This window comes from Halichoerus grypus, chromosome 11, assembly GCF_964656455.1.
Source record: "Halichoerus grypus chromosome 11, mHalGry1.hap1.1, whole genome shotgun sequence".
Taxonomy (NCBI): domain Eukaryota; kingdom Metazoa; phylum Chordata; class Mammalia; order Carnivora; family Phocidae; genus Halichoerus; species Halichoerus grypus.
In genome coordinates, this window is record NC_135722.1 from 92154260 (window position 1) to 92182111 (window position 27852).

At 35.9% G+C, this 27852-nt stretch overlaps 2 protein-coding genes and 1 pseudogene across 2 annotated transcripts; all 3 read left to right on the top strand.

Moving 5' to 3' along the window:
- Window positions 1–682: 682 nt before the first annotated feature.
- On the top strand, window positions 683–1652 carry LOC144379492 (olfactory receptor 8B3-like; annotated as a pseudogene).
- Window positions 1653–7363: 5711 nt separating this feature from the next.
- On the top strand, window positions 7364–8295 carry OR8D2 (olfactory receptor family 8 subfamily D member 2). The gene is given in 2 exon segments (XM_036113949.2): window positions 7364–7705; window positions 7708–8295. Coding segments are annotated over 2 exon segments (927 nt in total). The 5' UTR covers window positions 7364–7366.
- Window positions 8296–14493: 6198 nt separating this feature from the next.
- Window positions 14494–15421, top strand: LOC118549522 (olfactory receptor 8D1-like). Its single transcript, XM_036113948.2, is given in 2 exon segments — window positions 14494–15380; window positions 15382–15421. Coding segments are annotated over 2 exon segments (924 nt in total). The 5' UTR covers window positions 14494–14496.
- The last annotated feature ends 12431 nt before the right edge of the window (window positions 15422–27852 follow it).

The window sequence follows — 27852 nt, forward strand, 5'->3', positions numbered from 1 at the left end:
GAGGGAGAGGGAGAAGCAGGTTCTCCGCTGAGCAGGGAGCACAATGTGGGGCTCGATCCCAGGACCCTGGGATGATGACCTGAGCCAAAGGCAGCCACTTAACCAACTGAGCCACCCAGGTGTCCCTCTGCTGAAGTTCTGTCTCATGTTCTCTTCTGATTCAATCTGCACCACTCCTAAGTTCTTTTTTTTTTCTTTACAAAAGTGGTTTAATTATGTCATTCTGCTATCCAACATTCCTTAATGACTCCTCATAATATTAAAGGCCATTCTAGGAAAGAGCAATCAAATCTCTGGGCCCTGATTAAAATGGAGTAGTGGTCCCTCTCCCAACCTGCCTTGCGTTTTCCTGCCTCCATACCTTGCTTTTAGTTCTAATCATGTTTTTCTTCTGACAATTCCACTGGTCAAATCACCAACTTCAAGATTTGTCTCTTCAGACTTTCCAATTTATTAGTAAAGTTTCCTTCTAAAGTGAAGATAGACTTCTTTGTATTCTTCTCATTATAGCCTTTCTGTAGGTCAGAAGTTGTCACTGCAAATGCTGGGGTCTGAAAGTCACTCAAAGGTCTAGAGAATGCCAGTCTGTGTGATATTTCATGGGTGAGAAATGGCTCAGAAAAGGTCAGTTTTCCTCTCATTGGCTCTTCCTTCATCTCCATAGATAGACTTCTACAGCAGAATGATAGATGAAAATTACTCCCTGGTGATGGACTTTATTCTCAAGATTGAACTGACAGGCCAGAGTGTACCAGCTCCCCCTCTTCTTCCTGTGGCTAGTGATCTATCTGGTTGCTGAGGTGGCCAGATTATATTAATTTCACTAAATTCATACCTTCACACATCCATATCATATTTACTTTATAGTCTGTTTTCATAGATGTCCTTTACTCTTCCATCTTTGCCCTCAAAATGCTATGAACGTCGTCTAGAGGAAAACATCTCTCCAGGGTGGCTGATGTGGTTCTATTTCTGTTGTTTCTTTGTCATTGCCAAATGTCATTGCCAACAGCAATAGCATATAATCACTATGTTGCCATTTGCAAGCCACTATTGTATGATGTTATAGTGTCCCTTCGGATCTGTTCTCTGTTTATGTTTGGGATATATGTGATGGGGTCGAGGTTTCCTAGCCCACACTCTCTGTGGTGAGACTGACCTTCTGTGGTGCCAATATTGCCAGCCACTATCTCTGTTCTCCCTGTGCTCAGCTTTCCTGCACCAGTACCTACAATAGTGAGATTTTGGTACTGCTTTCATCTCCTATGCATTTATCATCACCAGCGTCTTCCACATCAGCTCTACAGAGGACAGGGCTAAAACCTTCATTCAGCACCTGCAATTCCCATTAATGACTGTTTCCCTTTTCTTTGGGGCAGTAGCATTCCTGTGCCCCCACTCTTTTAATGTAGAGTCTATGAACCAGGAAAGTGGCTTCAGTCTTTTATACAAATGTTGGATCCACACCAAATCCTTATATCTACAGCTTGAGGAATAAGGACAACAAACTTGCCCTGAAGTGAGCTCTGAAAAGAAAAGTATTTGAATTTGTACAAGGACTTTTTAGGACTGGATTATTATACGATATTTGTTGGGGTTTCTTCATGGCTAGATTTTCACCTTTCATCAGATGGGATACATTTCTACCTTAATTCAGACCTCTTTTTCTTCCTTCCTTCTTCCCTCCCTCCCTCCTTCCCTCCCCCCCTCCCTCCCTCCTTCCCTCCTTCCTCCTTCTTCCTTCCTTCCTTCCTTCCTTTTTCTTTCTTTCTTTCTTTCTTTCTTTCTTTCTTTCTTTCTTTCTTTCTTTCTTTCTTTCTTCCTTCCTTCCTTCCTTTTTCTTTCTTTCTTTCTTTCTTTCTTTCTTTCTTTCTTTCTTTCTTTCTTCTTTCTTTCTTTCTTTCTTTCTTCTTTCTTTCTCTTTCTTTCTTTCTTTCTTTCTTCTTTTCTCTTTCTTTCTTTCTTTCTTTCTTTCTTTCTTTCTTTCTTCTTTCTTCTTTTTTCTTTCTTTCTTTCTTTCTTTCTTTCTTTCTTTCTTTCTTTCTTTCTTTCTTTCTCCTTTCTTTTTTCCTCAACTTTTTCTCCTTTTTCTCCTCTTAGCTTTTACAAGTGTAATTATGTAATTGCAACATTAAGGAAAAAGAAATTATTATTACTGTCTTTTGCTATGTGTGACATCTATCTCTGGAGCAAATATTGCAGGTTCTATAATTAATTAATTGAATAACATCACAAAATATCTATCTATACACCAAAGTCTCTAGTAGTCTGAGGACTCTCCTTTTCTAAGTATGTCTTTGGTATCAGTAGTGGAACTCATATAACACAGACACAATTCCAAATTCTCTCACAAAAGCAAAAACAGTGAACATGGGATTTTGTGTTTTACCACTTCCATACTTTTTTGGTTTTGTTAACAATAGCAAAATTTTTACCAACTTCTGTTGGCCTTTAGAAATTATTAGAGGACAAAATATAAAATGGCAGCCAGTGAATACATGTATTGAAAATAAATTCAGTGTTAGGTACTGACTTATACAATTTGCTATCAACTTCTCTAGCATCAATCTGTCTTCCTTCGTAGTTCTAAATATTTTTTGTTAACTCTATTATACCATTTGACACAATTCATCTTTAATAATAATTATTTCTCTGCTACCCCTAATAGATCACGAGTTCCTGGTGAGCACAGACTCCATCTTTTTACCTTTGTATCCTTGGTGTATGACAAACTTTGTGTTTTGAAGTCATTAGATATTTGATGCTGTTAATATTGTAGTGTAAAAAAAAAAGTCATAATACTTCTCATTTCCAAAACATAAAGGTTGGTGTTTTCTCTTTGCAAAGTGCAGTATGGTGAAGATACCCATATTGTTTAAAGTATATATATATAACAAATAACTAAAATGCTTATCAAATTCCTGTAATGTCTATCCTTGCATCTAATCTTAGTTCTTTTTAATTTTAAATTTTCAGAAAATCAAAACAAATCATAACTATATTTTTTATTTTTGTGTACTTAGAGCATGAATTCATTAGAAATAATTTTAAAGTTGTTTCAGTTACAAATCTTAAGGCACAAATATAATATATGCAAGTATTTGTTAATTTCTGACAAAAACAACTTCAATTACTTTGGCAATGTATTAGGTGAATGGTATTTGTATTAGGGGTTGATTTGAAATAAAAAGTCATCTTAGAGGTTGATTTGAAATAAGAAGTCAATTTTCAAATATTAACGCATGGTCAGTATATTGCTTATCTCATTCCCAAGAGAAATTGTGCAGAGGAACAGAAAGCAAGGAACTTTACTGAGGGTAAATGAAAAAGCAGAAAGAAATTAAAAGAGTTAGAACTGCAAGAGATGTTTTATTAACACTGGTAGCTGTTTCCAAGAGATATATCTCTAGGGTAAAGGTAGCTGTTTGCTTTAAAACATATGCAATATTTCACTGAGTAAAAGAAAATTATTTTGAAAACCTATCTTATATGTTCCAACACTTCTAAATTCATCATCCAGGGTATTGATATTTTACATTATATCTAAGTCTTGTATTTGTCCAAAAGCAAGTCAACTAATATTCCATGTAGAGATTTATAAGTTGGCAGAAGATAATGTAGGAAAAATTAAAAATGGCAGCCAATGTATATGCATATTTGATGTAAATGCCATGAGGCATACTGCCTTTGATAATTTGGCCTCTTTCAAAACTCTAGCATTTTCTCTTGGCATACTACCTCCTTCTAGTATCCTAAAACCCCTCCTTTCCCCTAATATTTCCACTATCTCTTACCTTTGTATATTTGCTTCATGTCATCCCATTCTTTGCAATTTTTTTGTTTCTTCATTTTAGGTAATAATCCTTGGGTGCCTGAATGAAAAAAAAGCAAAATTGCTCATCAGTTCCTGCTCTGCAGGGCATAGTGAACCTGGTGACCAGATCAGTAAATTTTATCATGTAGTAGAAAGTGTTACAAAGTTCATTAGTTTTAAGATATGTTACCGCCTTGGCACCAAATTTGTGGTTTAAAATATCCTATTTTGTCTCCAATATATTTTATTTCTTATCAGCTCAGAGCTCAGTGGAAAAGAGTGAGAGAGAGATTCTGGTATCTAGCCAATTTTATTATTGTCTCTTGAATAGTTACATTATAGAAAGGAAAGTAACAGTGGGATTTCTCCAATAATTATAACACTGTATTCTGGATCTTACAACAAATTATTTCCGTAGATGTTATTTAATGTTATCTTTCTAGTGTGAGGAAATGACAGATTCATATCTGCCCTAGATAACTCTGTTTAAAAGGTAGGAGTATGCAGGAAGATTTACATATCTCTGTTAAAGAAAAGAAACAAAATTTTATTTTATTTTTAAGCTTTAATTAGGCACACACTTGTATTTATAATTATTATATGTTATATATTACATTATATATATATATACCTAATATATATATTTATATTTTAATTCTGCATGTTTTATGGGTAACTTGATGAAGTATCCGTTGAGTAATATTCTTATATCCTTGAACCACCAGGTCCTTTCCTTAGATATCCATTTATGCTTCCCAAGAATGGGGACTGACACTTTTCTGTCTATACCAATGGTTGTATTATAAAACTTCAAAAACAGTAGCATTGTAGGCCACTAACCACAGGGGAGAAAAATTGGGAGGGAAACAAAGTAGTGTCTTTCTTTCTCTTTCATTTGGTTTAATAACCTCTCATTTCCAGGGATATCTCACATATGTAAATACCTTATTATCCTTGCCAAACTTTAAAGTGCTTCATTTATTGAATTACTTTGATAGGAAATTAAATATTGCATTTCATGCTCCCTCGCCTTTTTCAGCTGATGATATTAAAAATAAGTAAATGTTCTTTTGGTGATTTGGAGCAATCATTTTTATGCACAGGAACTATTTTGTGTATGTATCTATGCGGTTTTTTTTTTTTAAAGATTATTTATTTATTTGAGAGAGAAAGAGAGGGAGCGAGGGGAGAAGCAGAAGGAAAGGGACAAGCAGACACCACACTCAGCGTGGAACCCGATACGCGGCTCAATCTCACGACCCTGAGATCATGACCTGAGCAGAAACCAAGAGTCAGACACTTAACCTACTGAGCCATCCTGGCATGCCATGTGTCTATGTTTTTATATATTCACATTTTCTGGAGGCCTAGGTAACTATGCTGTGTGAGTAATGTTTTTATTATTATTATTATATTTTAAAATAGCTTTCTGGGGGCCTCTTTTCTTGCTGTTAAACTGTTCTTCTTGCTATGCTCAGCTTTTTTAAAGTTTTCTCACGCCTTCCTTCTCCTTTTGAATTTGCTGCCTTCATTCTGATCTCGTCCATGCTTGGTAAAATTATTTCTTAAGAAAAATAATGATATGGCACCGAGAGGACCAATGTGGACTGATAAGTGAGGAAACTTTAATAAATGGATATTGTGACATTTATATTAATGTCTTCAAGGTGCTTTTACTTACATTCAGTTTTTCGGCAATATTGAAAATTTTAAGTCACTAGATGAATATATCCAGATTAGTGAAATATTACTGTACATCTGTTGCTTTCCTCCACCTATTGAGCTCCTTCAAAACCTGACCTTATGGGCTTTGTTTACTCCAACATATCAGCAATTTTAGTCTCCAAATCAGCCAGAATACCTCTACAATCAGAGAGATAGATTTGCTCTGGTTCTGACCCTGGACGACCCTCCCTGGTGGTAATAATTTCAATATTATTTGGGATTATAAAAGAAATTTTAGTCAGTTTATGTGTGAACCTATTAAAAAACTATGGTAATGGTATCCACTAAATGGATCTCAACCCCAAATGCCCCACCTCTCTCCTGGCTCACTTTCATGGCTTCTCTGTGAATAATGAAAACATCAGACATCAGTCTTATTCCCATGGATCATTGGACAAATTCAGAGCATTTATCTGATGATGGTTGAATCTCATCGCCATTGCTAACTGGGCTGCTTAGAGATGTATCCTGGCAACTCTGACTCTGTTTCTCTTAGGTTATTATCTAATTTCCTGAGTTCTGAAACCTGGCTGTCTTCTCATGTGTTCTCAGAGAGAATAACACCCTATAGAATTAAGCCTTTGAATCAACACATATTGAGCACCCTTAGTATGTTGTGGAAGGTATAGAGAGAAAAATAGACTGCAGCAGTTTCATAAATTTTTTGTTTGTGATCATGGAAAATGATCACATGTTGCATATTTTTCATGCGAAATAAAAAGCAGACTATCATTCTGGAGTTTTTCCTCCACTGATATTTTTTCTCATTTTGGAAATTGGAATTTAAAGTCATATCAAGGTCTAGATACTGCATGTATTCTCTCTTGAGTATCATGAGTTAAAGGAACATTTTGTACCATTCAACATGCCTCAGTGAAAAATGATCAAACTTGATTCCTCAGATAATAAAAACATATCAGGTAAAGTAGGAAATCCTTTTCCCTGAATCCTCTGCTTTGACTTTAGGGAAAACTAAGTCAGGGAAGGAGAAATCTTCCGGTTCTGAGCTGTAGCTTTTAGGGACAGGTTAGTGAGATTTTGGCCTCTAATTATGGACAACAGGGAAGAGTCAGGAGGGAAGCAGCACTTTGTTGATTGTTCAGGAACTACACGTGAAAGCCAATCTTACTTCTTCGCTGTTTCTTGAACAGGAAAGGTCTAAAATATAGTCTAAGAATAGTCTTTAGTCCCACATTTCTGTCAACCTCATCTACATTGAAAGGAAGTTCCTGGCCCACTGAAGTTTTCCATCAATTGGACAAAGTGGGAGAACCCGGGTCTGAATTGATTAGAGCCATTTCTATAATTTTGCCTTTTGTATTCATCATCTCTTTATAAAAGCCTTTTACATTTCTGAGTTCTCAGTTTTAGAGAATATTCATTATGCCAACTCCTATAGATGGGTTGAAAAATTGAAGCACACTACTTTTAGATCACTAGAGCTAGATTGAGTCTGTTGCAAACAAGACTGAAGGTTCTGTTGATCTATGCCCAGAGAAAGAGGATGAACAATCTTCTTTGAATAATATTAATGAAAAACTAATTAGGTTTTGAAAGTTTATGCTTTCTTTGAAAGTGAGGTAGTTAGGGGCTTTAACCTAGGAGCAAAATGAAAGGATTCTTAGAGAGGAGCATTTGAAAGTTTTAGGTAGAGACAAGGCTCTGGTCTTTGTCCTTGACATTTTAAACCCCTGAAAAGGATCAAGTCATGAGACAGGTGAGGAGTGGAACCAATCAAGATACAGCATGTCATTCTGATTTGGGAATCAGAAAAAAAACTCTAATGCACCTATTTTCTCTTATTTCTTTCTACAGATTATATCTTCTATGGCTACTTGCAATCATTCCTCCATGACTGAGTTTATCCTGGAAGGGTTAACAAAACGTCCAGAGCTTCAGTTGCCCCTCTTCCTACTGTTCCTCGGAGTATATGTAGTCACAGTGGTGGGGAACCTGGGCATGATCCTCTTAATTGCTATCAGTTCTCAACTTCACTCTCCAATGTATTATTTTCTCAGTCATTTGTCATTCATTGATCTCTGCTACTCCTCTGTCATTACCCCAAAAATGCTGGTGAACTTCATATCAGAGAAGAACATTATCTCCTTTCTGGCATGCATGACTCAACTTTATTTCTTCCTTATTTTTGTAATTGCAGAAGGCTACCCCTTCTGACTGCCATGGCATATGACCGTTATGTAGCCATATGTAGTCCACTGCTTTACAATATTATCATGTCCCATAAGGTCTGCTCCATAATGATGGCGGTGGTATATTCACTGGGGTTGTTTGGGGCTACAGTCCATACTACCCGCATGTCAGTGTTGTCCTTCTGTGGGTCTCATGTTGTCAGTCATTATTTTTGTGATATTCTCCCCTTGTTGACTCTCTCTTGCTCCAGCACCCACATCAATGAGATACTGTTGTTTATTACTGGAGGAGTTAATACCTTAGCACCTACACTGACTGTACTCATCTCTTATGCTTTCATTCTTTCGAGTATTCTCCGTATTTGCTCTGCTGAGGGACGGTCCAAAGCCTTTGGCACTTGTAGCTCCCATCTCATGGCTGTGGGTATCTTTTTTGAGTCTATCACATTCATGTATTTCAAACCTCCTTCTAGCAATACTATGGAACAGGAGAAGGTATCCTCAGTGTTCTACACTACAGTGATCCTCATGCTGAATCCCATGATCTACAGCCTGAGGAACAAGGATGTGAAGAATGCACTGAGAAAGGTGGTTGGGGGAAGGTAGTCATGCTGACAAAGGGCATTCTCAGAGGGAGCCAGAAAAAAATGAACTGGATGAAAAGTTGTCATGGGCTCTGTGTAAATTCCTTCTCTCTTCCAGAGATAAAATTCACCATTATTTATAAAACATACATTTTATACTTGAGAATGATTGAAGCATTTTTAGAGATTATCAAACAATATGATTTTCTGATAGTCAATTTGATCTTTGGAAATTTACGTGTATTAGAGGAACAGAAGTTGACAGAAGAGGGAGAACAAATCAACATAAGTAGAATATCTTGAAGATATTAATTACTAATATTATATTATATTAAATATTAATTTTGAAAGTGCTTAATTACTAGAGAGTGAGTTAAGGGTTGTGTTTGAAGAAGGGTGATGTTAATTGATTAAAATTTCCTGGAGGGCAGGAGGAGAGGTGTATTTATTTATTTATTTATTTATTACAGATGAACATAGGGGAAGGGAAGGAAAAATAAAATAAGATGAAAACAGAGAGAGACATCCCATAAGAAACTCTTAGCTATAGGGAACAAACTGAGAGTTACTGGAGGGGAGGTGGGTAGGGATGGATGGGGTAACTGGGTGATGGGCATTAAAGAGGGCACTTGATGTAATGACCACTGGGTGTTATATGCAACTGATGAATCACTAAATTCTACCTCTGAAACTAATAATACACTGTATATTAATTAAATTGAATTTAAATAAAAAATTTTTATAAAAAAGAGAGTGTACCTAATGCAAAGAAGATAACATTAACTTTTTTACTTATATTGACTCTATTGTCATCAAAAGTCCTTAGTTGTCTGCAATTAACCAGTTTCTCCCCTTCTCTCTTCATTTTTGTAGAAGTATTGAATCTTATATTACCCATGTGCATTTTAATCTCACTAAATATATCCATCACTCCAGTTTCCAGAGGTCTTTGTGAATCATGATTTTGTCATACATTAAATTAACTGTTCTCACAACTTCACAGCATCTGCAAGTCTGATTAAAATTTCTTTGATATTCTAAGGGCGCCTGGGTGGATCAGTCAGTTAAGTGTCTGACTTCAGCTCAGGTGATGATCTCAGGGCTCTGGGATGGAGCCATGCATTGAGCCCTAAGTTATAGCACTAAGAAATTTGAAAAATAATTTATTTAAGTCCTGTTACTTTATCAATGAGAAACTGAGTCTCAGAGAGTATCAATGACTTCCTCAGAATAGCACAGTTATTTTGATCAAAAGAACATTACATACACCCATGTTCATAGCAACATTATTTACAAGAGCCAAAAGGTGGGAACAACCCCAGTTCCATCGATGAATAAATGGATAAACAAAATATGGTATGTACATACAATGGAAAATTATTCAGCCTTAAAACAAATTCTGACACTTGCTATAACCTGGATGAAGCTTGAAGACACTATGCTAAGTGAAATAAACTAAACACAAGAAGAGAAATATTGTATGATTTCTCTCATATGCAAGTACTTAGAGTAATCGAATCCATAGAGTCAGAAAGTAGAAAAGTGGTTGCTAGGGTCTGGGGAGAGGGAGGATGGGGAATTATTGTTTAATGAGCACAGAGTTTCAGATGAGGGAGATGAAAAAGTTCTAGAGATGGATGGAGATGACGATCACATAACAATGTGAATGTACTTAATACCATAGAACTGTACACTTAAAATGGTAAATTTTGTGTCATATATATATATATATACTACAATAAAAAATAAAGGACAGTTTTTAAATTGAATCAATTTAGCTTTAGGAAGAAATTTACATTTCATTATTTTTCTCCTTTTTTTTTTTGACTGATAAAATAGTAGTGAAGAACCAGCAACTGACTGCGGACTTTTGACAATCATTGATCCAATTTCTCTGGGTTTCAGAATCCCCATTGGGAACATGAAAATATAAAATAAGAAACTTAGGGAATTTACTACACTTGGGAAATATAGCAATGGGGGGGACGGCAAGAGGATGATATCATTTTTGCAAAGGGTTATTATATACTGAGCACACCAGTAATCTCTAGGCTCAGTAGGTCATGGGGGACCTGTGTGTGCAGGGGAGTTAAGTATTCCTAATGATATCCCTGTGCTTAATAAACCTCAAATAAAATTTGCATGTCACTTTACTCTCTGGCTCTTAAGATTGGGGAAGCTAAGTATGATTTGCTTCAAGATCCAGAGAGTACTATCAGCTGAATTTTGACTTTTACTTTTAGCCAACCAAATAATTCAATCATTGACATATAAACGTGCATGTTAAGCAACAGAAGAGGCTTTGCTCTTACTTAGCTATAGCAAGAATCTGTGCTTTGATCAAAGTAAACAGTTCCTAAGAACTTCAATCTCTGTTCAGTACTGGGTAAGTGTCCAGTTTCATTTATTACAGTTGTACTCCATCTAATAGAGGGGTGGTTGGTGATTAACAGCAACACTAACCATGTGCAATGTTTTGGCTTTACCAGGAGCACTTGCCCCACTATTCTTTCCACTTGGTTATGTCCTCCCTTCTCCTCTTCCATTCATGTTGCCTTGTCACTTCTTCATAAATTGGGTCACAACCTCCTGCAGAAACAATTTCCCGTCTAAGTTCATCCAGCTCTTGTGTGGAGAATGTCACTGTGAAGCTTTTGCTTCCCTGAAGTGCTTCCTGTTTATGTATTTATTCATTTTCCTTATCTTCTTATGCACTAGCCTACACAACAAGTCTCTTAGAGATAAAAGGGCAGATACAATTGCAGGTAGAGTATTAATTATTGGACAGAATAGTAAACATAAATCCCTACCTCTCATCTATCTTGAAGGAGTATTCTCAGGCCAGTAGGAGTTAGAGTAAGAGCCTGTTCAGCCTGCTCAGTTAATGCCTTTTGGCTTCAGAAGAATGGTTTCTTTTAGGATGAAGAAGAAACACACAATGTTTTTCTTCATACCAAGGCAGTGTATTTTTGTCTCTTCGTATTATATTGCTTTTCTATAATGAATATATTTCTTTTTAAAAATTACATTTTAATTGTGTTTTTATTTTTTTAAGATTCATTTATTTATTTGAGAGAGAGAGAGAGAGTGCACATGAAGGGGAAAGGTAGTGGGAGAGGGAGAGAGATAATCTGAATCAGACTCCACACTGAGCACAGAGCCCAACATGGGGCTCAATCTCACAACCCTGAGATTATGACCTGAGCCAAAACCAAGAGTTGGTTGCCCAACCAACTGCACCACCCATGTACCCCTAGTGTTTTTAGATAATGAAACTTTCAATTCATTATTTTAGTTATCACAATATTTCTTTGAAGCAGTTATTATCATTCCCACTTCCAAGATTGTAACACTGAGGTTTACGTTAAATGACTTGCCTCATGTTGCAAAGTGAGGTCAGCCCTTGAAATAAGGTTCCTTTGATATCAAAGCTTTTTCAGTGGCTTGCTGAGCAGGCTCTAAGTTCTCTCTTGTTAAGCTCTTTTAACACTTTTGTTATCAAATAAATATAAGAAGTACTGAGTTCACAAAGTTGAACAGATTTCTTTCTAGCTGCACTATTCAGAGCCTTTAATAAACAAATGTCTATAGCAGACTTCCAAGAGAGTCATATGGAAGTACCTGGAAATGGAAGCACATCTATTGGGGTTTTTTTGTTGTTCTTTTCCCTCACAGAGCATTGTGAGCATTGTCTGAGAAATGCTGACCTAGGCTATGAACACACAGTGCCTCAGTGTGCCCCTTTACGGGTGCTATGGAAAATGTTCTTTAAGTAATTTTGAGTACATTCAATATTCTATTAGATAATAGGTTCTTCAAGTGCCAAAAATATATTTTTTTCCTTTCTGTATTTTTCCAAGTCACAGTCCATGTTAGGTAAACTTCTGAGATCAAGAAGTTTGCCCTGGATCTCGTTAGGCCTGTTTTAAACCACTTCAAGGTGTACAGCGTCCCCACGTTGTTCACAACACGTGAACTCTCTGCCCTGTTGTTACACATGATCAAGATTTGTCCTTTCCCTGAAACATTCTGAAATCTGAACCATCTCATAAAGTCCAAATCTCCTCACAATCTGTCTCTTAGGGCTTTGTGATGAGTTAGAAGGCAAGAGATGTTAATAATAGATTTAATCCATCCTTTAAGGAAAAGGAGAAGAGCTTGGTAGAAAAGAACATGGACCCTGGCATGTTTAAATCCTGACTTGACCCCTAGGTTTAAATCCTGACTTGATTCCTAAATTCTCTGTGCCACAGTTTCTTCATCTGTAAAACAGGGATACTATTTCAAGGGTTTTTGAAGACTTAAGTAAGATAATATATGTGAAGGACTTAGAAGCAATATGTAATCAAGGAGGAAGAGGAAAAGAATCATTACCATCTCTGGTCTCCTTTACTATAGGTAGACTACCTCCTCTAGGTATTATAAGTGCCTTAACAAAATTCAAACATATATCCTCAGTAGGTGTCAGTAGGAAGTCTATTTCTATTTCATTCCCCTTGAAGGAGTGGCAGCAAAGCATTTCAGGAGAGTCATTTTCTGTCTTGCCTTCTAAGCAAGCACAATCTGTTTTGCTGTTCAGTAATGACTAGTGAACATCAGCCTGGGCCCATTTCAAGAGTTCCTCTTTGAAATATCCCACCAATAATCCTTTGACCCCAAGCCTGGGCTCTTTCCTTACTTTTCTTATTGAAACATTCACATTCTGTGATGTGATGACTTTGGCTTGTTCTCTCAGATGACTTTGGCTTGTTCTCATGTCACCTCTGACTCTACTCTTTTTTTGACCTCCAAAAAGGAAACTGTGGTCCTCACATCAGGGAGGGAAGTCAACAGAGTAATATTTTGAACAGATTTTTTATGAAGAACAATTGCATTTAGTTAAGTGCCTACTATGTTCCAGGGACAATATTAGCATGATAATATTCTTATTTAAGTTCATGGATTTGTTTTGCATACTCCTCAAAAAATGATTTAGCACTGTGATATTGGTGGTTTCACCAAGAGGACTAAAAGCTATATGATGATTTCGTGCATATAATCAGGTTCTGACCATCCTATACCTCATGTAAATCTCCTCAACATCTGCCTATTCTCAAGCCACCCTTGGAAATTCATTTTCTCTTCAAGGGTTCTCTAAATTTCACTTATAGAAACATTTTTAATCAAGACTGAAAGTCTAGAATCTATAAATTAAAAACACCAAATATATGTGGATAAAGATTTTGAAATGTATACAACAATGATACCACAAATAAAATCAATTCATAAACAATAAATTTGAAAAAATATCACAATTTAGAGGACAGGTTAATTTCTGTAATAGACAATTTAAGAAGAAAGTGATAACACAATAAGCAATTTATAGAACAAATTCAAATGGCCAGTATCCTATGAAAATGTGCTTACATTCATTAGAAGACAAAAAAAGGACAAATTAATGCAATAATGACTCATCATGTAACATTCAACACATTGGGAAAAACAGGTAATACATATTGTTAGTGGTGATACAGGAAAAAGGGCAATCATGTATTGCTACCGAAAATGTGTATTATTACAGTTTTCTGGAAATCAATGTTGTACCATTTACATAAAGTAAAAATTTATAAACTCTTTGACTCATAAATATCTCTCCTGGGAAATTATTTCATGGAAATAAAACACTAGTATGTGTATGTGTATGTACATTTTTAAATGACAATGTATTTGATAATAGCAATTTTTTTTAAATCCAGAAAAAAGTTAACACTTACCACTAAGAAGATGTAATATTTAGTGGTATATCTACATCACTGAATATTATACCACTGTTTATGTTCATCAATTTTCTTGGAGGAATATTCTAAAAGTTTTTTTAAATGAGAAGGGAAGACGCAAAAATAAATTTTGTGTAATAATATTATCCTACATTCTAAGCAAATGACAAAATGTGTGTGTGTGCATGTATAATATTATATAAGCACATAGAAAGTTAACTGGGGAGAAGTTAATTAAAGGTTCTATAAATGGAAGGGGGAAACAAAGGAAAAGAACAAGTGTATACTAATATAAAAATAGTACAGGGTGCTTTAGGGAGACAGGACCAGAGATAATGAGAGCTATGATTCCATCTCTGTTCCTGATGACTTTCCTCTTGCAAATCTGGTTTTCTTTAGACAGAGAGTATAAAGATCCATTTTAATATATACTTCTTTTCCATTTACACAGAGATCTCCAAAGAAGAATGGTTGCAGGAAATCATTCCATAGTAACTGAGTTTGTGTTAGTGGGTTTAACACAGAAGCCAGAGCTCCAGCTGCCTCTCTTCGTCCTGTTCCTGGGAATCTATATAGTGACAGTGGTGGGGAATTTGGGCTTGATTCTCCTGATTGCAGTAATCCCTTTGCTTCACACCCCCATGTACTACTTCCTCAGCAGTTTGTCCTTCATCGATCTCTGCTATTCCTCTGTCATCATCCCCAAAATGCTGGTGAAGTTCTTAGGGAAGAAGAATATGATCCTTTATTCTGAGTGCATGGCACAGCTCTTTTTCTTTGTGGTTTTTGTAGTGGCTGAGGGTTACCTCCTGATGGTGATGGCATATGATCGCTACGTTGCTATCTGTAGCCCGCTGCTTTACAGTGTGATAATGACCTCTCAGGTCTGCTCACTGCTTGTGCTGGTTGCCTTCATCCTGGGCTTTCTCTCTGCCTTGGCCCATACAAGTGCCATGATGAAACTGTCTTTCTGCAGATCCCACATCATCAGCCATTACTTCTGTGATGTCCTTCCTCTCCTCAATCTCTCCTGCTCCAATACACATCTCAGTGACCTTCTGCTTTTTATCATTGCGGGATTTAACACCTTGGTGCCCACTCTAGCGGTCTTCATTTCCTATGCCTTCATCTTCCACAACATCCTTCACATCCGATCCTCAGAGGGCCGGTCCAAAGCATTTGGTACTTGCAGCTCTCATCTCATGGCTGTGGGGATCTTCTTTGGGTCTATCACCTTCATGTATTTCAAGCCCCCTTCCAGTAACTCCCTGGAACAGGAAAAGGTGTCCTCAGTGTTTTACACCACAGTGATCCCCATGCTGAACCCTTTAATATACAGTCTGAGAAACAAATGTAAAGAGAGCATTGAGGAAGGTTTTGGTGAGGAAATGAGCCTTGCTTTGGAGATTTATAGATGGGAGAAATGAAGGTTCCAACGAACCTTCATTTTTCCTTGTTATTCTGTTGCAATATGCATAATACCTGGACTTTTAAAATACTTCCCCGTCTATGATTGATTCCATTTCCTCAATGAAATAAAAAGGTATTTAGTAAAGCAGGTTTTAGTGTTCTTATTTTTGGGCAGGAAAACTGAGGTTTAGATAGTTTTATTTTTTCTAACTTATTGTGGTAGAAGAGGAATGAGAATTATTTTCTCCAGTGTTATTCTTTTTTCCTAATATTCTGTGTTTGCTTTACTGAATACCTGATGTGTTGGAGGTGCTGAATTTTCCACTGATAAGAATGCTAAGAGATACGTAACTCCATCCCACAACTCCATTAATTCTTGAGGGAATGAGACAAATACACAAGAGGAAAAAAAGAAGTAAGATTGTAAAAACAGTTACGGAACAAGGATGGCAATTCTAGTCAAGTAGGTATTACTCAAAAGGCTTTTACTCTTTTTTTCCTATTCAGCATATTCAGAATCTCTTCATTTCTGTTCCATTTCTTTGTTGCCTCTCCCTCTCCACCCCCCACTCCCCGTCTCTGTCTTGTGACACGATGGTTGTGTACTAAAGGACCTCTGAGCAGGCATTTTCAGGACTGTGTGGGGTTTCCACTACCTGTTGCAATAAAGTTTGTGAAACATGCCTCACAGGGGGGGTATACCCCCACATTTGTTTCAGTTGGAGATTGCTCTCAGTGGATTCCTGAACTGAAATGTGGTTGATGATTCCGAGCTTGTGCTCTTACTGCATAAGTACCACACATTCTAGACAATGTCTTTCCTGGGTTTTCACACATCCTGGGTCTCATGTAACATTTCTTCTGTGTTTGTTGTTTGTGGGGAGGTTATAATGAAATAAGCCTCTGATGTTTTGCAGCCCTCAGCTGTTTTCCTCTACCTCCAAGGACTATTCTGTGGAATTTCTAAAATTTGAACTTCCATCTCAGGTTGCTTCTCTTCACTCATTGTTATATGTTAAACCAGCAGTTGAAATGAGCTGCCTTTCTCCCTTTACTTTTTTCTTTTTTTACCTTTGCCAATATGGTTTTTAAAACATTATTCTCTAGATTTTATCTTGGGAAATTATTCTACTCGAGAAATGTGAAATCAGTAGGTCTGGATCTGCCAAAATCCCACTGTTCTAACAAAACTTCTTTATCTTTAGCTTCCTCCTTTTGATAATCCCACCAAGAATACATCTTCCCACTAGTTTCTTTAATGAGGTCCTGGACTTTATCATGGTCCTGGCCACCTGTCCCTTAATACGTCTCCTCTTCCCTATGCCTTGCTCCATATATTTCCTTCGTATGTTTTCTCAGGGTCCAGATAATGTCTGTATCTACTCAGACAGTCCCATCCCTTAAGATCTTTCTGTCTTGAAAGCAAACACGTGCTATTTACTGCTTTTTAGTGGTTTTAATGTTGCAGTGAATAATTGCCTAGATTCAGGCTCCTGGCCTTCAAATTATTTTCTACCACATAGATTTAGAATCCCTTCCCTTCTCCCCCACCCTTTTCCTCTCTCTCTCTCCCTCTCTCTTATTCTAGTTTAATTAACTTGTTTTACTTTATTTTCTTTCTTTTTTTATAGTGTTCCTGTCATGTAGGAGCAACCTTTACAAATCACATGATTTCCTCAGCAGACTTGATTCCTAGAAATAGAATGTTTCATCCAGATCTTTAAGCTACCTTTAGTCTTTAGGTTTGCGATAATTTCACTGAGCTGTTTTTCTTTCTCAATGTAAGAAGATGCAATATTCTTTTTATGGTAAGCCTCCACCCCATTTGTATGCGTTCATTAATGAAATCTACCACCCATTTAAAGAGAAGCTCCTGATTAGAAGACAGAAAGCTAAAGCCCTGGTCAGAGCTTATGTATTTAAGAAATTTAGGGACAAGCTGAGCCCACTCAGTGGAAGTTAACTCTTGAGCCCATGTATATGCCACAAGAATTGAAGGTTAGACTCTCCACAGTGCCATGTCTGGGTCACAAAGACAAGTTAAGGCACCATAAAAGAGTGAAACGATTTAAAGCAGACTAACCGCCCTGTCAGACTAGTCTTGGAACTGAATATTTCTTGAAGACATGGCTGAAAAATAGAGTGGAAACAACAAATAATTGTCTAACAAGAGTTTATATGAAAAGGTTCTCTTTTCCTTGGAATGAAATCATTACCTGCTTGGGAAAAGCTTCCTCTGTATGTCCAAGTTTAAGCTGCAGCAATATTTGCTCATGCAATTGTTGAGATTGACTCAATTGACCAACCTGCATTTGCCAAGGACCATAGGACACAAGGCTTTGTGGAGACTTGCTTAGCTCACAGTTTTATTTTTTTAAATTTAAATTCAATTAATTAACATATCAGTGTATTATTAGTTTCAGTGGTAGAGTTCAGTGATTCATCAGTCTTATATAATACCCAGCGCTCATTACATAGCTCGACAGTTTTCAAGGGACTTTACTCTGCTGAGGGATTTGCCTTTGCTTAAGGCTCAGCACTAGCAGTGTGGCCCCTAGAGAAGTGAATGGACACCTGCACAAAATTATTCATTCACCTTTGAACAAATCTGCCATATATTACACTTATGCAGGTTAGAATTCCACTTTTTGGAAGCTTTAGACTCATAGCCATTTGCTGGGATCTTATTAGTTAAAAGTTATGCATAAACTATAACCTATACAAATATTGCAAAATAAGTGTGACTTTGTGTCACTGAGTCAAAATCCCCTCTTTATCAAAATCCCAAAACTCCTAGGTACGCTTTTGCTCCAAAATCTACTTTTCCTGTTAAATTCTTCATAACTGTGATCCAATATACAAGATACAGTAGTTTGAGAAAGTAAAATAATATAGCACTTGTTCTTCACTAATAGAAAAGGTAAATAAACAATCTGTCAAGTGAAGACCGAAATATCTTTACTACATCTTTATTATTGGTAAAGGTATATTTACCTTTTGGGGCAAGCAAACTTTTTAAAACTAAGCTCTAGAATCAGGCAAACTTACTACTCTAACCACAGAAAGTGCGGGATTTCTGCAGGTCTCTACCTAGAGGTCAGATTGCATGAGAAAGAGTAACCAAGAATATATTCTTTCTGAATGTATACAAACTTTCAAAAAGAAAGGAATAGTTTCTCCTTTGAAATTCATCACTCAGATAAGTCATTCCAGCTCTCAAGGAGGAGTGACCTAGGGTGTGAAGTGGGTCTGGAGTGTTAAAGTAATAGATTTTCCTCCACCTGGATGCGAACATCAAGAATGAGGGAGGGGTGTCTCATCCCCCTTTGATGGACTACAGGAATTTAGAAAAAAACACATTCCAATCAAGTCAGGGGGGAAAAAGGCAAGTCTATGTTGAATACAAATAGAATCAAGAAATAAGATTCAAAATTAGGGGCGCCTGGGTGGCTCAGTTGGTTAAGCGACTGCCTTCGGCTCAGGTCATGATCCTGGAGTCCCGGGATCAAGTCCCGCATCGGGCTCCCTGCTCGGCAGGGAGTCTGCTTCTCCCTCTGACCCTCCCCCCTCTCATGTGCTCTCTCTCATTCTTTCTCTCTCAAATAAATAAATAAAATCTTTAAAAAAAAAAAAAAAAAACAAAATTAAATTATGACAGAAATTCTAAGTAAGTCTTATGAAAAATGACAGAAGACCCTTTTTATGCTTAAAAACATTTATTTGTAAACTTATTAGGATGATTCTTACTCCAGAAGGAAAAGTCAGAACCAATAGAAAAGAACAAAAGGATTTTAGCTGACCAAAATAAAAATATGTAAAATCTCCTTATAAATTCATATAAAAAAGATTAATACTCCATAGAAAAGTAGTCAAAAATTATTCAGTGAACAAATATAAAAAAATATATGAATGCAAATTAGTACATTAAACTTGTCCAACTCTATTAGTTATAAAAATTCAAATAAAACAATCATAATATGCATGCTTAAATATCTATATTGATTTCTATAAGACAGTTTGGTAGTATGTATTAAATATATTGAATTGTAAATTCTTTGTGGGATTTTACCAAGTTATGGAATTTTTAGGCATGTATGCTTAAAAAATAAAAGTCATATTGGCAAAGATAGAGCTACAATATTTATTGCTGTGCTATTGATAATCGCAAAAATAAATTGAATTAAATGACTTTCAGAGATATAAGCTGAAATAAAATACGGTATATACAATAGAAAACAAAAGCAGTCATAAAACAATACTTAGTGACATGAATCGTATCCAATGTATATTGAAATTTAAAAAGACATGCATGGCAAATGGCATGCATATACATAACTCACTAGGATAAAAAAAATCCCTAACGCATTAACATTCTTTCTTATTTCTTTCCAACTACAATAATCATTTAGCATGCAAATGAATAAGGATAATATTCGAAGGATGATTTAAAAGTCATTTTTGTCTGTGTCTGTGTTGAGTGCAGGGTATTGAAGAAGTCTTATCTTCTACTCCAAGCGTTTTTGGACATTCTTCCACTTCATCTCATGAATTTTTATATATGTATATATACAAAATGCACTAAGAATACAACTCCTTGGATTTTTAATTATGTTTATACTTATTTAGTGACTATCCAGATAAAGATATGAATAGAACATTAGCATCACACCTAAAGGCTTTCTCCTATTTTTTCCCAGTCAGTATCCACTTTCTTCCAAGAGGCAGCACTAGTACAACTGGATAATTTTCTTGCCTTATTTTGAACTTCATATAAATGGAATCATACAGTATATCTTCTTGTGTCTAGCTTATATTACTCAAGAATTTTTCTAAAAACTTATCCATGTTGTGGCTGTTTGTATAGTCTCCATTGTATGAATAAAACACATTTTATTTACCCATTCTCTTGTAATGTGTTCAGTTTGGAACTATTATGATTAAGCTTCTATGAATATACTTTTACTTGTCTTTTGGTTGATATATATATCCTCATTTCTTTTGTGTTTATATCTACAGCTGGGTATATGTCTCCTGGCTTATATAGTAGGTTATTTAACTTTAGAAAATTTTTACATTTAGAAAACAATGCCAAACTGTTTGCCAAAGTGGTTGGTAATGGCCATATTGCCACCAGCAATGTATGCAACTTCCAGCTACACTCCAGATCCTTGTCAACACATAGTATTGTGAGTCTTCACAATTTTAGCCTTTTTGGTGAATATGTCACAGTATCTCATTATATGCAGTCCCCTAATGTCTAATCATGTTGCAAATGTCACCATATATTATTTGGCTATTTGGCTATACTTTTTTCATTACAAAGTATTTTGTCCAGAACTTTGGGGTAGATGAGATAATGATACCAGCTTACATTTGAATCTCTCGTTATGCACTCGTCAAAGGTATATAGATCAACAACAGAACAGGTAAAACCACATAAACACTACACCTTCAGCACAGCTAGGTGATAGAGAGCACTACCAACTTCAAATTATCTGTAGAAAAGATGACACTAGATTCCAGCAAAGATATTGGTCCCTGAAAATTAAAAAGTCCATCTTAACTACAAAAAATACGGGAAAAGTAGACCTGCTAGACCAGAACATTGACAATAGGAAAGAAATCTAAAAGGTGCACACAATATACAAGATGTGATCTTAGAGAAGTAACATTTCTAGGAGAGAAGAAGATTAAATGAAGGAAGAGATAGCTTTTGGAGTCTAGATAGAATGGAGAAAAGAAAAGCAAGCAGAGAAAATCCTGAAATAAAATAAATATAAAAGAAAGCCCAAAGAAGAAGGACACACAATCTCTTTCCCTTTGCCTCTCCCGCAGAAAGGAGACAACCATAAAGGAAACTACATGCCCCTATACCTACAGAAGAGAGCATGGATGAACGAAGATTATAGGAAATTATCTCAAAGAGTAAACCTTGTCCACAAAATGCATATGAAGATCTACCACAGGCAAAACTCGCCTATGGTAAGAGAGATATGAACAGTAGTGATTTCGTGGTGGGGGTATTGTAAGTCCACAGAAAAGAAGCAACAAAGCCAAATAAAAAGAAGAAATTATTAGAGGGTAGAAAAAACATAATTTAAAAATCAAAATCATAATGATTTTAGAAAAACAAATTAAAAGTATAAGTAGATGGCTAAATTAATCAAGATAAAAGAGAATATATAAATATGCAAAGTAAAAAAGGTGAAAGACGAACCATTAAAACAGAAGCAATTAAAGTAAACCATGAGAAAAAAATTTGATACCATTTTTTTAAGATTTCATTTATTTGTCAGAGACAGCACGTGAGCACAAGCAGGGGGACCTGCAGGCAGAGGGAGAAGCAGGCTCCCTGCCCAGCAAGGAGCCCGATGCGGGACTCCCAGGGCCCTGGGATCATGACGTGAGCTGAAGACAGACGCTTAACTGGTTGAGCCACCCAGGCATCCCCCAAATTTGATATCATTATAAAAATAAGCTTTAAAACTTAGTTAAAATGGCTAGTTTTCTAGAAAAATACAGTTTACCATAATTGTATTGCCAGCAATGGTAATATAGATCAATTTCCATTAAAGATTAAAGTTATCAATAAACTACCCCAGAGAAAAATACCAGACCCATATTGTTTCAAAGGGCAATTCCAGACAACCTTCAAAAGCAAAATAGTCTCAATGCTTAAAAAAAAAATCTGGAGAATACAAATAAGGAAAAATTTCCAAAATTTTTTATGAAGAAAGTAATTCATGATACCTAGAACAGATAAGAACAAAAAATAATATTATGAAGAAATAACATTTGAGAATATCAAAGCAAAAATACTAAATACTGTATTTCTAAACAGAATCCAGCACCAGAATATGAAAATAATGTGCCCTGACCAAATAGGATTTATTACAAAAATGGAGGGTTTTCCAATATTAGGATTCTATACTATATTATACTATAATAATAAACTATACTCTAATACTATACTATACTAATATATAATAAACAAGTGTAAGAAAAGAGAAAAAAACATAAAATTTCAGTAAATCTGAAAAAGCCATTGACAAAGTTCACATTTAGATTAGAATGGCATGTTTCTTTTAAGAAACAGAAGGGGAAGTTAGTTAAAGAGAAAGAAGCACACTACGACCATGACCTTTACTGCTTCTGATTGCTACCCTGCGGTGCTCCATACCTCTTCCCCATGACTTTTCTCAACACATCCTTCTCTCTCAAACTATAGCTCAAGGGATTCAGCTATAGATCAGTAAGGATCGCAGTGGTATAGAACACGGAGGCAACCTTCTCCTGAGCCATGTTGCTGCTACTGGAGATTGGCTTAAAATGCGTAAGTATGATGGATTCATAAAAGTTTCCAGCAGCTGTGAATGAGAGCTGCAGGTACTAAAAGCTTTGGACCTGCCTGCAGCTGAGGGTTTTCAAAGAATGCTAGAGAGGGGTGCCTGGGTGGCTCAGTTAGTTGAGCAGCTGACTCTTGATTTTGGCTTAGGTCATGATCTCAGGGTCGTGGGATCTAGCCCCTCCTGGGGCTCCATGCTCAGTGTGGAGTCTGCTTGTGCCTCTCCCGCTGCCCCTCCACCCGCTTGTGCTCTCTCTTTCTCTCTCTCAAATAAATAAATAATAAAAATCTTAAAAAATTTTTAAGTCTTCTAAAAAATTTTTAAAAAAGAATGTTGGAGAACACAAAAATGTAAGAGATAATGACAGTCGCTGTTGCCAAGAGATTGAATTCACCTAGAGGTATCATGAGGAGCTCGTTTAGGTAGGTGCTGGAGCAGGAGAGTGTTAGGAGGGGAAATATGTCACAGAAGTAATGGTGGATTATATTTCCCCACAGGAGGAAAGCCTGATCATAGAGATCATGTGGGCTACAGCTCCTAACCCTGCCACCATATAGACCCCAGCTACCAACACATTATGTACATTTCGGGACAAGATGAAATTGTAGTAACTATTCTCTCCTTCAATTTATCTACTGATTGTTTTAATACCATCAGTTCTGTTTTAATGCTGCACTTACTCTTCAGTGTAGTAAAAAGTTAAGGAGACGATATATAGTGGTATCCTCTCTCATTTTTCAGCACAACCCATTTCCTGGCTCAACAATCTAGAAAAACACAACAAATGACAGCAACAATTACTGAAAAACAAAACAAAAATTCCTGGCATATTACACAAGGAACAGATGACAGCGTTTTATTTTATCCAGGCAATTCTACTGATATTTTCTTTTTTAGAATCACTTAATTTTTACAAAAATAATTTATACTAATTTTAAAGACATTCAAATAAGATAAAAGTAAAATAGAAGAGCAGTAAAAGTTATCTCACATTTTTTAAAGATTTTTTAAATTTATTTGAGAGAGAAAGAGAGAGCAAGAGCACGGGGAAGGGCAGAGGGAGAGGGACAAGCAGATTCCCCACTGAGAAGGGAGCCCAATGTGGGGCTTGATCCCAGGACCCTGAGATCATGACCTGAGCCGAAGGCAGATGCTTAACGACTGAGCCACCCAGGTGCCCCTCTCACATTTTATTACACACACACATATATTTAGTAAAATACCAGTAAGTAATCATATATAGAGGGACAAATAGCCACATAGATATACGGAAGAACAGATCAAAATCATTTTATTGAAATGGTTTTGTGCTACACAAACTTTTATAAACAAAAATATTATATAACTTTTCATCATCATAGAAGAAGCAAAATAACCCAATTTTAAATGGAAGAAATTGCTTAGCTTCTGATCATTATAACCTATGTGATATACCTGTGATGTTATGGAAGTTTCATGTCTCGTGTGAACAAGATACCTGCTGTCTCTTTAGAAAGAGAAGAGGTGTTCTTAGGTATGTGCCCTAGTCCTTGACAAAAATTGATGGTTTCATCTGTTTTGTTCACTTGTCTTAACTTTCCTTCCTTCCTTTATTTTCTCTGCAATGGTTGAAGTTACCACGTGGTATCTTTTCTTTCCTCATTCCCAATGTAGTCAGTTCTGTATATCTCTGATATACATAGTGTGTGAATTCACATGGAATCCTCTTCCAGATCATCTGAGAGCTATTCGTTCTCCACTTTGAGGTGTAATTTAAGGACTTGTTATGTTTTTATCCACTTTAACTGGGAGTGTGGGGACAGATGGAGGAAAGAATTTTGTGTGTACCTCATATTTAATGAACAGGGTCTTGTGCTTTTTCCTGAGATTTTATGTGTTGAGTCAGAATTCACTCCACCTACTCAAGAGAGGAAGTTATGCCCATTGGGATAGTCTTAGAATTCAGCTCATTGCTAAAATTGAGTATGGAACTCTGGAGAGTTTGCTTCCATTAATAAAGCACTTCTTAAATTGGAGTTTATGGGTCTGAAAACTTGGATAGGAAGTTTATTTTCACTAATCTCTAAATTAAAATTTAACATTACCTTCAAGTCAGAATCTTAGTAACTGATCATGTTAAAATATGTATTTATCTATGATTTTGTTATCAACAGAATCACATATATTTTCCTATCACATAAAGTTGTACCTATGTCAAAGGGGTTCTTAGGATGAAATGGAATACTGATCATGAACATTTATAACCATCACTACTTCAAATTATAGTAATTATTAGATCTGCTACTAGATCCTGTGATTTAATTCACTAATGAAATCACAAATTTATTTTAAATATTTTGATGTCAATAGTTTAGTTTATTATAATGTTTAATCATATGTATTTTATACAGTTAGAAACATTATTCTAAGAAAGATTCTAACTCTTCATCTGGCCACCTAAATAATCTCTGATCCAAAAAAAGATTAGGAACCTCTACATTCGAGAGAGTCAGTACTGGTTGTATGTAATATCTCTTCTTAATCTCTTCCATGTATGTAATATCTCTTCCTAATGGTGATTTGTAGTCTCAGTCATAAAAGGAAGAGGAATATAGATTTGTCTTCAGCATCAGTCTGTTTATCTCAAAAATGATGGCATTAGTAAGAATTCCCACAATTTTGTGAATACAGAAATTTCTATCACCATATTTTGATGTTCATTTCATGGATTTTTTTGAACTATTTTTTGTATTTTATTTTATATATTTATTTTATTTATATTTAGATCAGTAATTCTGTAATGTGTTTATTTATCATCCTTACTGGTAAGTCAGGTTCACATTTTTGTATCTTTCAATATTATGTAAATGGACACTATGGAACTTAAACAGAAAGTAGCCTCATTCTTACATTTGGGGGTGGGAAGGAATGAGGAGCGCTATGAGAGAGTGAGTATGCAGAGTTGGGGAAACACTTGATATGAGACTTTGGAGAAGGGAAAATGTAGGGGGAAAGAAGTACCTTTCTGAGTCTCAGGTTTTATCACTAAGAAAATGATAAGTTGGATTAGATATGCTTTACTACCATTATTGATCTGCATTATTTTTCTGGAATTTTCTGCATTTTGATAAACTAGGTAGGAAATTTTAAAGTGTTTAGGCATAGAGTAGAAACCTAGAAAATGTCATCTCCTTTATCTTCATATAATCTAAGTGAGGAAAATTACTTTATAAGAATTCCTTCTATTCTTTACTAATACAAAAATAACCAAGACCACATAGAATTTCTATTGAGGATTCTTACCTAATTCAATTATTAGTATGGTCACTGCAATATTATGAGTTTCCAATTATATAATTTCTTTTAAATTAATTTGTTGATTTTTTTTGTGAAGAGCTTTCCCTTTTCTACTACTTTTATTTTATTGTCATTATTATTTTTGTATCAGTAAGGACCTGTAGATTTTCATAAGCCATCCATTTTGATGTTCAAATTGTCCTAAACTTGTCCAGAAGAAGCTCTTTCCTTTTGATGTATCTCCATAAATTTGGGGCACTTATTTATTCTATGGAATACAAAGTGATTCTAGGTTCATCTTGAATTTTAGGTACCCCCACCTTGGAATCGACCATTTCTCCATGAAGTCCTGGTTTCTTTCAGTGGGGTGTGATAGTTAGAAACCAAATTATCATTGGATAATAGGCATGAACTTTATTACTTGGATTTCATTGCTTCTAGGCCCATTCATTGGAAAGAGTAAGAATAATCTATTAATCAGATCAGGTCATTCTTCTGTTCAAACCCTTCAACGGCTTCCTATTTCACTTACAGAACAATCAAACCTTTCAAACTTGCCTTAAGACCCTACAGATTTCACCTCCATCCCCCACCATCCCTCTGATACCACCTTTCATGACTCTGCCCCTCCTTCACTCTCCTTGAAGCACACTCTCCAAACTACAGTTCCTTAAAAGTGCCCGAACATGCTCTTCTTTCAAAGATTATATTTGATGTTCTCTTTGCCTAAAGTTTTCTTCTTTCAGTCACATAGCTTGATTCCCTATTTCCTTCAGGTTTCTAGTAAATATTAGATTTCTCGTAGTCCGACCTCCATGTTTGAAAGAGCAAGTCTCTCCTCCCTCCAGTGCCCAACCCCCTCCTCTGCTTTAGTTTATTCCATAGCACTGATCATCACTGGATATAGTACATATTTTCTTATTCATGGGTTCATGGGAGCAAACACTCCCAATGAAGATAGAAATTTTTGTTTTCTGGCCCATAGTTGCCCAGCAAATACTATTGATTGACTGACTAAATGAATGAATTTTAATGGTGTATTGAGGCTCAGGGATTATTCTGAATGGTGGGAGAATTAATAGTGAATAATTAAGGGAGTCATCCAGAGGGAAGCCGTCTTGAGATCTAATAGAAAGGAGTCAAAGTATGCAATAATTTGGAAAGAAAATATGTAAATTAAAATTATAGTGAAAACTAAAAATTAGAAATCATTTTGTCGCTTTCTGCCATCCCTACCCAATCTTCACCCCATTTGACACCTCCACAAGACAAATCTTATTTTCAATGGTTCTAACAACAGCAAGAAGTCTTATGAAAATACTATTTCTTCTTGTTTACTAGCAACTAGATTCCCTTCAAATTCTACTAAGAAATGTCCATTGCTTCTGTAACCCTCTTGTGTATTAAAATGCAAACTCCTGAGGGGATTTACACATTCAGCCATTATTAGACATTACAACTTTAAAATAGGTTTGATTAAGAAATTTTAGTTTAGCAAGGACAAATTACAGAAAGGAAGGTTTCTGATGTATATGTATTTAAACTAGGTAAGAGTGTAGGCTAGGAAGTCTGTTTCCTGAGTGGCTAGACTAGACATAGTCAAAGGATACTTGGTGTTGGGAGTAGGAGAACCTAAAAAGGAAGTGAAGGTCACCAAAAACAAATCATTCAGACATTTTAGTTTAAGATGGCCCTTGATTTGAAACTAATTGGTTACTCTTAAAAACAAGAATAAAACTTTAGATAAGATCTATGTTCAAAGCGGCTATCTCTTTTAAAAAGTGCTGTTTC